We start from the raw sequence: 12094 nt of genomic DNA on the forward strand, positions 1-12094 counted from the left end.
AGCATGCCTTGGTGGGAAGCTGAGTTCTGTCACTCTTGACCCATGGACTCTGATGTGGGATGCGTATGTCTTAATTGCTAAGCTAAACTTCCACTCCCCATTTTAACCATTTTTGAGCACAGAATTTGGTGACATTAGGTACATTCCCTGTTGTCCAACTATCACTACTATCTATCTCTAGAAATTTTTCAGGTTCTCAAACTGAAACTCTGTACCCTTTAAACAGTAACTCCCAATCCACTCATTCCCACCCCCATCTCCCAGTCACAGCAACCTTCATTCTAATGTTTGTCTCTCAGCTAACCTCCTACATACCCCTCCACACATCAAACCAGAATGATAATTTCTTTTCACATATGTGATCTTACAAACTATCCCAAACAAATTAGGCAGAGTACTAGCCCTGATCATCTCTATCCTAATTCTGGTTGTAATTCCACTACTCCACTTATCAAAATCATGGAACATAATATTCCACTCAATTGGTCAAATCCTGTTTTGAACTCTTGTATCAGACCTACTTGCACTAACATGAATTGGAGGACAACCAGTAGAACACCCTTTCTTTGTCATCAGTCAAGGAGCATGCATTCTGTGTTACTTGATCATTCTAATCCTAAAACCACTGACAAGCAATCACAAATAAGCTCCTTAAATGAAGGGCCTTGTAGAATATAATGTTACTTTGGTCTTGTAAACCAAAAATGGAGAACTGCTGTCCCCAGGGCATCAAAGAAGAAGTAAAAGTGTCACCACCAGCACCCAAAGTTGATATTCTAATTAAGCTATTCCTTGAACTGTAATACTTACGCTTAAGCATTATGTCAGTATCAACAATATATCCATATGGTCAAGCCCATGTATATCATGCATTACTGCATGTCCTCATTAAGATGTATTAGTACAACTTATGAATAAAAGTATATAGTACATGTTTAGAGGTACATTAATATACATATATCCCATGCATATAAGCTCCATAAACACTCTATAACAATACATAAGACATTAAACCTAAATCCACATTCAATCATCTACAACGTGAATACTGACCCACACAAAACTATGGTTAACTTGACACAGGATATACTTTCAATAATTGAACATAGACCATTAAGGCAAATCAGTCCCAGTCAACAGGACTATTACTTTCCAGATTTGGTCTCATAATCTACCATCCTCTGTGAAATCACCAGGCCACCTGGGAAGTACTCCTCTTCCAGGTCCAAGCCCATGAACCTTAGGGGTTTCTATACTAAAACTATAACTGCCATCTGACTCTGACTTCAGGACCGTAAAAACTAAGACAGCCCACACATTCCCCTTAAATAAGACACCTCCATGGACTAATGACTAATCAGCCTGTAATCACAAATAACTGTGGGGTCATGCATTTGTTATTTTTTAATTTGGGGGGGATGCTGTGATCCAACATGGCTGTCAATTGCCTTGACCTGGTGACTTGATTGTAGCTGAGTTTTAATCAAAGATTCTTCAACCTCATAATTTTTTTTTATTTGACAGATAGAGTTAGACAGTGAGAGAGAGAGACAGAGAAAGGTCTTCCTTCCGTTGGTTCACTTCCCAAATGGCCGTTGCTGCCAGTGCACCGTGCTGATCCGAAGCCAGGAGCCAGGTGCTTCTCCTGGTCTCCCACATGGGTGCAGGGGCCCAAGTACTTGGGCCATCCTCCACTGCTCTCCCAGGCTACAGCAGAGAGCTAGACTGGAAGAGGAGCAACTGGGACTAGAACCCGGTGCCCACATGGGGTGCTGGCGCCACAGATGGATTAACCAAATGAGCCACGGCACTGGCCCCAACCTCATAATTATCACGAGGTACTAATGATTCATGTTTGATAGGCAAAGAAAAAAATCCATACACCTATACATGCTCACACATAATGATATATACATACATATGTAAACCCTGCTTATATGAGTGAATATATCCACAAACTCTCCTACCTCTTAATTTAGCTATTATCAGATTACATATACTAATATGTATATAATACTGCTATACAGTATAGCAGCCACGCAACTTGATCTCACATAATATTGATCTCATATAATATCAAATTGATCTCATATAATAACTTGGTTATCTGTGTCTGTCTAGTTTGGTTCTTTCAGCATGAATCAGTTTCATTTCTTTTTCATGGCTGAATAATAGCCCGCTGTATGTGTATGCCACATTTGTTTATGTATGCATAATGTCAGTGTGCATTTGCGTTATTTCTACTTTTGGCTGTTTGAAGAGTGATGCCATGAAAATGAGTGCACAAACACCTAGAAAGTTTTTTTTACGCATTATGTCACTAAATCCTAACAACTCTTCAAAGTAAGACACAACTGTTATCTTCATATTATAGACAGGAGGAGACAGGCGGAGAGAGGGGGCAGTCACATAGCCGTTGAGTAGAGAAGTTGGGAATTAATTGCACTAATAGCTTATGTTTGCTAAGGTCTGAAAAAGATATGGAAACACTGCCCCCTGGCTGTGTGCTAGTACACTGTGGTCTCATCAAGGTGGGGGGGAGGGGTGGACACTGAAAAAGGTTGGTTGGATATTTTGGACCAGTGAGAAAGCAATACCAGCAGCAAACTGAGGTTAGTGAAGTAGAGAATAAAGACCTGGTGGCAACAAAAGGTGATTGAATGGAGAGATTTTTCCTAGATGGAGCAGGCCTTGGAGAGTTTATCATAAAGATTCACGACAGGTTTATAGCCAACTAAAGAAGACTTTGCTGTATCAACTGCAGGACCACAACATAGAGATAAGATGTCCAGAGGGATTAAGTCAGGCAGATTAAGTAATTAATGGACTTAATGTGGTATAATTCAGAGAGAAAATGCTGTTCTTTCTATAATACTAGGCAGAAGTTTTCTATAAACGTGGACCAAAGAATTAGAAGTTGTACTAGACCAGTGGCAGAGCCCCCATCACTAGGAAGATAGCATTACTCTAAGGTGATGTTTTATGCTACCTTGCTTGTTTCACTCTCTCTGAATCCTTTTTCAAGTATTTGGAGCAGCCGCTTTTTCTTCACTGTAACTTCAGGGTCAAACATATAAAAAAGGCATTCCATCATCTTTCGATAGCTCCTTAAGAATAATTGAAACATAAACAGCTTGAGAATCTATTTCACAAAAGCTTAGCAACAGAGAAAATAAACTTCTGTCCTGCCAGGGACAGCGGCTGTGTGCATGGGCTGACTTATGGCCGTTTGGAACACCTCCACCACCAGCCCTCTCCTCTCCGGGCCAGGCCCCACGTGGACAAACTCAGAGATCATCCTAGCTATGGAGCATGCGTGAAAGGAACATTTATTTACAGGGTACGTTTTCAACACTGTCCACTTTTTAAACAGAAGGACATATCATGAAATAAAGTTAAATTTTTATAAAAACATTCATTGAAAATTCAACATCTTACTCTGAACCATGCATCTCTTCACTGTCCAAAAACTTCCGAAATTTCTCTTCATATTTTAGTCTCAGAATACGATTGTTAACTTTAATGACGCGTTTCACTTTCAGTCCTGTAATACCATATGTTCTGAAGTCCCGTGAGCAAAAACGTGACCGAATTAACTCGTAACAGGAAGTAAACCTACGTGGGAAAACAGAATACGGAACAGATTTTCCTAAAAATGTTTAAGGATACAAAGTCACATGTGACAAATTTAGAACTCATATTTTGGGTACTTTTGCTAAAGATACCAAATCATATGGGAGCTCTGTTTTTGTTCAAATTGGGCATACTTATTAAATAAATAAACGAAGTGCTACATTTTTAAATACAAGGGGACTTCACAAAATTTGTGGGGGAATGGAATTAAAAGTTTATTTTGAGGCAAAAAAAAATTTGAAATCCACAGCCAGCTTTTTCACAATACACATTTTCCACAAACTTTTTGAAGACCCATCATATAATAAAAAACAGCTCTTTTGTTAGCTGTTTATTACATATTTGTTCTGCCTAAAATATATGTTGGTTGAGCAATCCTCCCATCCTGAAACACTTCCCTGACTTCAGTGAGACTACATCGTCCTGGTTTTCCTGGTGTAGGTGGCCCCTCCCACGTGTCTTTGTTGGTTCTTCTCTGACAGTTTTACAAATGTTGGATTTCTGTCTTTGTTTCCATGAACGCTCTGCAAAGGTGATTTCCTCTGCTTCCTTGGTTTTATATATATATATACACATACATATATATATATACACATATATATATATATACATAGCTACCTAGCTTAGTTGGATATACCCAGACTTGAATATCTAACTACCCGTGTGCTGTGTCCACTTGCACAAGTAATAGACCTCTCGAACGGAACTTACCTGACCCTTGCTCCCAACCTCCTCATCCTGAGTGTTTTCCATTTCAGTATATACACCACCATCCAACTGGTAGCCTGGGTTAAAACTGCAGGATTGACTCTCTTCTCTCTTCCTCACCAGTATCTACGACTTCAGCACGTCTGTTTGGCTCTTTGTCTAAAACACATCCTGAATACGACCATGCTTTATCATCACCACTACCACCCGTGCTCATATCACCATTACGTCTCCAGTAACTGCCCAGTGGGGCTATGGCAGTGAAGAGGGCGTGTCTCTGTTCTCAGGGAGCCTATATTCCAAGGTGGGGGTAGTGGGGGTCAAAGGGGTGTGTAGTGGTGTGACAAAATCAACAAGTAAAGCTATACAAAATTTCTAAACGGATAAGGGCTTTGAAGAGAGGCTTGTGACAAGGAATGAGGAGGGGGCAATTTAAGACAGGGTTTAGGGGAAGACCTTTCAGAGAAGGTACCCGATCTGAGAACTGAAGGCCGAGGGGAAAACCTAAGTGAGGCTCTCAGGAACTAAGCCACACGGAAAAGCTTGGTTGCTCTCTGCTGCTCTCACCTGGCCACACTCAGACAATCCCAACCTGTCCTTAACGTACGACAGAATCAGGCTGCACACTGAAAAGTGGGTCACTTTGAGAAGGAAGTCTGTGATTCTATATGGGACCCACCTGCCTGTAGTGACACGTCTAGGTATTTACCGACACAGTCCACCGGGGCCTGAACAACAGTGTGAGGCAAGGTCACAGAAGCGACCTCCTGGTGGGCAGTGCGGGGAGCAACTGGGAGCAACTCGGACTAGACTAAGAATTAAGACTAGACTGGAATTAAGACTTATTCTATGCATCTGCTCTCCCACAATATGGCGCTGGGAGAGGAGGAAACAGCTTCTACACAGCTGCCTCCAGTTCAACCAATAAACAGCAGGACCTGATCCTGCTCCTGATTGGAGGAGAGCAGCGTACTCGGCGAGTGGGTAGCAGAGTTGGGATTGGTGGAAGAGGACTATAAAGGAGGAGAGAGACAACATGCACCAGGAACATCTATCTGAAGGAACACCTGTGCAGCCCCCGAGAGAGCCGGCCGGCAGTGTGCCGCTCCCCAGCGGAAGTGGGGAAAGTGGCAGGGGGAACCGCCCTTCCACGGAGGTGGAAGGGTCGGTAGCCAACCCGGGAAGAACCAGCAGCAAACCCGGGGAGGGCCGAGCAGACAAAAGAACAGCACAGGGTCCTGTGTCGTCCCTCCACGAAGACGGGGAGCGACAGGCAGTCTCTCCCTGAGTGGCATGCTTGCCTTGCTCGCTAGCAGTCAGTGGAGCCAGGATCTGACCAATCACTCCTCCCTTGGAGTTGAGAAGTCAGCTTCTGAAAGCCAGCTCTTCCCAGAGGAGCCACAAGTCTAGCAGAGGAGAGAGAGACGCACAAAGTTGCATACAATCCAGCAACCTGTTGATCAGTTCAGAGGGCTTGCTAAACAGCCACATTCTTGCCTGCCTGGCGTGGGAAGCCTACTGTCCTTCCTCTACTGAGCCTACATGAATCAAGCCTCCCCTAAATAACGTCCTGGAATGAGCAAAACTCTCATTATACACTTCCTGTACTCTGGCACAAACTGGAGATGGAAGCATTTTGGATAAGGCTTGTGTTATACGTGGACATCTTTGTAGGGTTCCAGGGTTCCCACGAATACTGCTGGAGGTGGTGAACAGACAACGCTGAGCTTCCAGGCTGGCCCGCAGCTACGCCAGAACTAGAAGGCTCACAAGCAACTCCCTGCAGTACCACCCTTTTCTAGAACCTTTTTTCCCCACCCCAGGAATGCAGCCACTGCATAATAATGAAGTGGGAATGAGGGATGCAGTGGCATTCTGGGTGAAGGGAAGTTGAGCAAACAAGACGACGTAGGAGGTGGAGGACCAAGTATGCCCAAGAGTAATGAGGCACACAGTTCAGCTGGTGCTGAAGGACCTGGAAAAGAGCTAGGACTGTGTAGAAGACACTGAATTCTCCACCGTGGGTGAAGGGGCTGAATGCAGTCTGGATGGAAACAGAGAGCTATAAAGGTTTGTTTGGTTTTGCATTTAATAGAGAGCTTTCTGTGGGAAGCATGCTGGAAGGGATCATACGAGAGATCACTCAGAAATCTTTGCTTACTGATTAACAAATACTGAGAACCTACTGCATGCAGGCACTGTGCTGGGCATTGTAGCAACAGCCCCTGTTAGGGGGGGAGTTAGGAAGACCTGTGTGCAGGTGATTTTGTCTTTTTTTTTTTTTTTGTCTTTTTTTTTTTTTTTAATTTTTGACAGGCAGAGTGGACAGTGAGAGAGAGAGACAGAGAGAGAAAGGTCTTCCTTTGCCGTTGGTTCACCCTCCAATGGCCGCCGCTGCAGCCGGCGCACCGCGCTGATCCGATGGCAGGAGCCAGGATCCAGGTGCTTTTCCTGGTCTCCCATGGGGTGCAGGGCCCAAGCACCTGGGCCATCCTCCACTGCACTCCCTGGCCATAGCAGAGAGCTGGCCTGGAAGAGGGGCAACCGGGACAGAATCCGGCGCCCCGACCGGGACTAGAACCCGGTGTGCCGGCGCCGCAAGGTGGAGGATTAGCCTATTGAGCCACGGCGCCGGCTTGTGCAGGTGATTTTGGTCACGATGGACAGGAATGACATTATGGAGAAGAGCCTGCGGGTCTTGGCACCTGCTTGGACGTGGATATTGAGGGAGACGAAGAAGATTATGAAGGATGAATGGGCAGGCAGCTAGATAGGTCTGTGTGAGTTGGAAGTCTCGGTAGGCCCCCAATGTCATACCATCCCTCTACCTGTCAATCAAAACACCTAATTTCCTGGGATGCACTTGCTTCATCTGGAACTTAAAGGGGGAATGTCATAAAACATGGCTATTAAGCTCCATGTAGAACCTGTGGAGGTATCATGAAATTCTCAGGTGGCTGCACACTCGTGTAGAGGCACCACCTCCTACCACGTAACAGGATCTCTCTCTCTCTCTCTCTCTCTCACCCATGGACCATGGCTGCAGGTGCTACACAGGTAGTCTCTTCCTCCCCTTCCCTCACCTCTTCTCCCTTCAGAGGCTCCTCTGGCCCACTCATTCCAGGTATTTCCTTGAGTAGGGTTGGCCCACACTCAAGCGTGAATGTGTGTTTTCCCTCTCATTATTAGATAAATCCTGTTCATCTATTTGTGCACCTATATGAATGTCTGCACTTAGAATTCTTGCCTTTGTGTGACATGAGGGTCTGGAAAAAGATTAGAATGTTCATGCCCATGGGGCCGCCATTGTGGAGCAGTGGGTAAAGTGGCTGCCTGCAAGCACTGGCATCCCATATGGGCGCCATTTGTGTCCAGGCTGTTCCACTTCCGATCCAGCTCCCTGCTAATGTGCCTAAGAAAGCAGCAGCAGATTGCCCAAGTGTCTGGGCCCCTGCTACCCATGTGGGAGACCCTTATGAAACTCCTGGTTCCTGGCTTCAGCCTGGCCCAGCTCTGGTTGGTGTGGCCATTTGGGAGTGAACTAGTGAATGGAAGGTCTCTCTCTTTCTCTCTCTCTTTCTCCCTCTATATAAGTCTTTCATATAAACAAATAAATCTTTTTCCTTTTTAGGAAAAAAGAATACTCATGCCCATGTCAATATCAAAACAAAACACAAAACCATAAAAATTGAACACTAAGTATTTTCACATTAGTTGTCTAATCCTATCAGTAATCTTTGGTGACAGATTGCTTTTCTCATAGATGAAGTTCATATGCAACAATGGTTGTTTCAAAACTATGCAGAGAGAATTTGAACCTAGGTCTTCTGTGTCTCATCCCCTTATGGATCCAATGACTTCACCGTTGATTGTCTTTTGAATGTGTTGAGTTGGCCATGCCAGCTGGAAACCCAGACAGAAAAGTCTAACAGACAGGAATTCAGGACTGCAGTCTAGGAAAAAGGTTGCAGGAATAAGTAATTTGTAAAAGAGCAAGAGTAGAAGAGACTGGCAATGGAAATAGAAAGTGTCTAAGTATTAAAAAACAAAGAGATGGAGTTACAAGGAAGGACCAGTTAAAAGCCAGTGTCAAATCCTCTTACTTCAGTGGGAGGGAGGATCAGTGATTTTTAAGGTACCTATATAATTTACATCATGGACTAAGATATTCAGTTACACAGAAAGATGTCTACAATCTTCTGTTAATATACAAATGATGCATTCATTCAACAACAGAAGAATGCATGGTTTTTATTTTTTATTTTTTGACAGGCAGAGTTAGACAGTGAGAGAGAGACAGAGAAAAAGGTCTTCCTTCCGTTGGTTCACCCCCAAATGGCTGCTACGGCCGGCACGCTGCGCCGATCCTAAGCCAGGAGCCAGGTGCTTCTCCTGGTCTCCCATGTGGGTGCAGGGCCCAAGCACTTGGGCCATCCTCCACTGCCTTCCCAGGCCACAGCAGAGAGCTGGACTGGAAGAGGAGCAACGGACAGAACCGCTGCCCCAACTGGGACTAGAACCCAGAGTACCAGCGCCGCAGGCGGAGGATTAGCCTAGTGAGCCACGGTGCCAGCCAGAATGCATGTTTTTAAATAGTTGGAGCTTACTGTAACCCATAACAATGCATTCCATAACCCTAGAAAACGGTATAAGAAATACTGTTAACAGACTTCCTAAACCAATCTTTTATCAGCATAAAACAAAAACTCTCTGCTGCTAAAGCTCTTCGGAACAGTATAGGATTAAATTATATATAAAGAGACCACTGAAAAACATAGGTACAAAAGTGACACTGGTAAGTACCTATAAACTCTCATGAGAACTTTAATCAGTAATTATCTATTACACAATGACTCTGGCCCTGGGCTGGATGTAATGACTTACAAGAACATGAAACATCATCTCTCTAGGCAAGGACCATAGAGTAACCTGTAGATTGTTTTGTGGTACTTTGAAGTTGTTCTGTTTTCACTGTAAATACACTGTATCTATAACTGGCTTGTCAAGCACAAGGCCAGCATCTTTTATGCGTCAGAAGCCCCACCTGATAAGTGTTGCATGATGTCAATGGGTAATTCAATTGACAGTACATAGGTATAATAATATAAATCTGTAAAATAAGGCTATAGTGACAATGACTCAGTCAACTAACAAGTCTCTGTAAGATACAAATATTTTAGAAATTGAAAATACACTAATTTTAGTTCACAAAAGACATAAAACTAAGAAATATTGAATAACATAAATTTGAAATTTTTTTGCCAAGGAAATAAAGGTTGTTTTAATAGAAAAACGTTTCCATTTGAGTCCTAGCTCTATTTGAGTACTTGTGTTTAAATGCTAAATCCTTGGTCTTTTCAAAACATTTATAGAAGAGAAGTCAGTGTTTAAATAAAACAACCAGAAATGCAGCACGTGGCAAGTTAAAGCACTTCAGTGATTTCTTTACATAAAGAATCAAAGCTGAGGTTGCCGAGCCTGTAGGACACTTAAAGTAAAAAACAGTCTTTGAAATTTTGCCAACATATATTTTATTTTCCCCTTAAAATGGATCAAGGTTATTCTTATTAAATCCAAGCAAACAATTGCTAAAGCTTATTAAAATCCATCAAAGCTACCTAATTTACTATCGGCTGCCATAGCCACCTAAATGGCTTTCCAGTCATTTTGCTTTTACTTTTGTTTTTCACTCCTCTGCCGAGCTTGTAAAGAGCTTACTTTGTAATACGGGAGAAAGAAACAGTAATAATAAACAACAACTCCAGTTAGGTCCAGTGAACAGAAATGAGAGACTGGAAAACCGGGCACCCTGCACAGAGGCCCCACTCAGTCTGCTCACTTGAAAAGCCAGGGCCTTTACTTGTTTGCATGGGACCTGGGATGAACACCTTCCAAATCTCTGTACATAAAAATCCACTGTGCTTAACAAACAGTGGTAGCTGCTGGGCAAATGGACGCACAGATACAAAAGAAAGTATTTTAAAAGGTTCGCCCTTGGGAAGGGGTTCTCACACTTGTTCCCCAAAGACCCCCAAGACCCTTGAGAAGCATTTACTCACAGAGGAAAGAGCCTCATCTAATAGAAAGCAGGGGGCTTGGTTTTAAGTATCCACAACAATAATATTTTTTTCTCCTAGAAAATTAATGCAAATTTTTCATTGTAGTCCATGAAAATCAGGATTTGTTTTGTGTCTGACTTCAAGCAAAAGCCCACTCTGGGGAAAGTGCCAAGTTCACTCTGTGGTCTCCCCCGCCCCCTGGTCTATCTCCACGTCCCCACGTTCCTATGATGGTCCCAAGGCAATCTGTCTCACAGGCTCCTAAGTTTTGAGAAAATGACTGCAGAAATGTGAAAGTCATCATTGATAGTGTTTTTCTTCCATCTTTCTGTTTTGGCGAGGCTCACCTCTAAGTGTGCCGTCTGAGGCAACACAACCACACCCATGTTCTGACAAGCAAGGATGCTGGCTTTCTGCGTCTGCTCCTCGTGGCTCATTCCACTTCTGTCTACACGGGCTTCTGACCTGAATCCCCGGTTTGAGCATATACCTTCTTCTAGTGGGCAGTGTCCCTAACTGCCTGGTTTTGTTTTGTTTTGTTTTTTGACAGGCAGAGTGGACAGTGAGAGAGAGGGACAGTGAGAGAGAGAGAGAGAAAGGTCTTCCTTTTCCGTTGGTTCACCCTCCAGTGGCTGCCGTGGCCGGCGCACCGCGCTGATCCGAAGGCAGGAGCCAGGTGCTTCTCCTGGTCTCTCATGGGGTGCAGGGCCCAAGCACTTGGGCCATCCTCCACTGCACTCCCTGGCCACAGCAGAGAGCTGGCCTGGAAGAGGGGCAACTGGGACAGAATCCGGCGCCCCGACCGGGACTAGAACCCGGTGTGCCGGCGCCGCAAGGTGGAGGATTAGCCTAGTGAGCTGCGGCGCCGGCTACCTGGTTTTAAACAACGGTTTCCACTGTGAACACAGCGCATTTGCAAAACCGCCTCCACCTTGGTCAGCGACCTGCTGTTGTCACCAATCCTACTCTGGTGTTCCTGCTTTATGTCAGTTTCTCAACCAAAATGTAGACTTTGGCTATATCCAGTCCAGAAATAAATAGCATAAACATGCATAAAAATTAAGACCCAACCGTAAGCTATTTTCCCCTAAATTATATTCTGCTCTTGGGCTTAAGAAAATTGGGTAATCGGTATATCACTAGGGCATCTTCAAGATTGGCTCATGACAATACTGTAAACAGCAAAATGTACAGAGGGTAAAGCAGGTAACTGCTAATGTGTAATAGATGAATATTTTATATTAGAAATGTTTTGAAAATGGGACACTTTAAGATGGTATAAGTGGATATTCTGGTTGATGATCCTAAGTACTTAAAATTATTTTTAAAGTTATACCTAAATTTCAAATTTACCAGTCATCAGATCGAGAGCCTTCTTCAAAATGGATATTTCCCACAGTCTCCAACTCAGTTAACAAAAATGGGATCAATAAGCCGTGGCTTTTTTTCTTTTGCTTTACTTCAACACGGTAAATTGCTTCAATTCTATTGAAGGAAAAATATATACACAGCTATCAGAATCACCTAAAAGTTACATTATTAAAAATTCGCAGTTTTTTAAGCTGATATTAAAATACAAGGTTTCTTTTAGAAAAAATACAGAAAGCTTGCTTGTTAGCATTTAAGTACAGTAAGATACTTGGTTTTTGGCAATTAAATTTACCTCAGATCTTGTTCACCTAAGAATACGTGAG

The 12094-nt window shown here is 43.5% G+C and overlaps 1 protein-coding gene across 1 annotated transcript in view; it reads right to left on the reverse strand.

Moving 5' to 3' along the window:
* The window catches only part of LRRC9 (leucine rich repeat containing 9), a 112558-nt gene that overhangs the window by 74608 nt on the left and 25856 nt on the right, over window positions 1-12094 (reverse strand). The window contains exons 10-12 of the mRNA XM_002719518.6: window positions 11754-11885; window positions 3439-3615; window positions 2990-3107 (exon numbers count right to left, since the gene is read on the reverse strand). Of these exons, the coding sequence (XP_002719564.4) occupies window positions 2990-3107; window positions 3439-3615; window positions 11754-11885 (427 nt within the window). The remainder of the gene's footprint in view (window positions 1-2989; window positions 3108-3438; window positions 3616-11753; window positions 11886-12094) is intronic.

Source organism: Oryctolagus cuniculus, chromosome 20 (genome assembly GCF_051225735.1).
Source record: "Oryctolagus cuniculus isolate XC-2025 breed Fujian yellow rabbit chromosome 20, ASM5122573v1, whole genome shotgun sequence".
Taxonomy (NCBI): Eukaryota; Metazoa; Chordata; class Mammalia; order Lagomorpha; family Leporidae; genus Oryctolagus; species Oryctolagus cuniculus.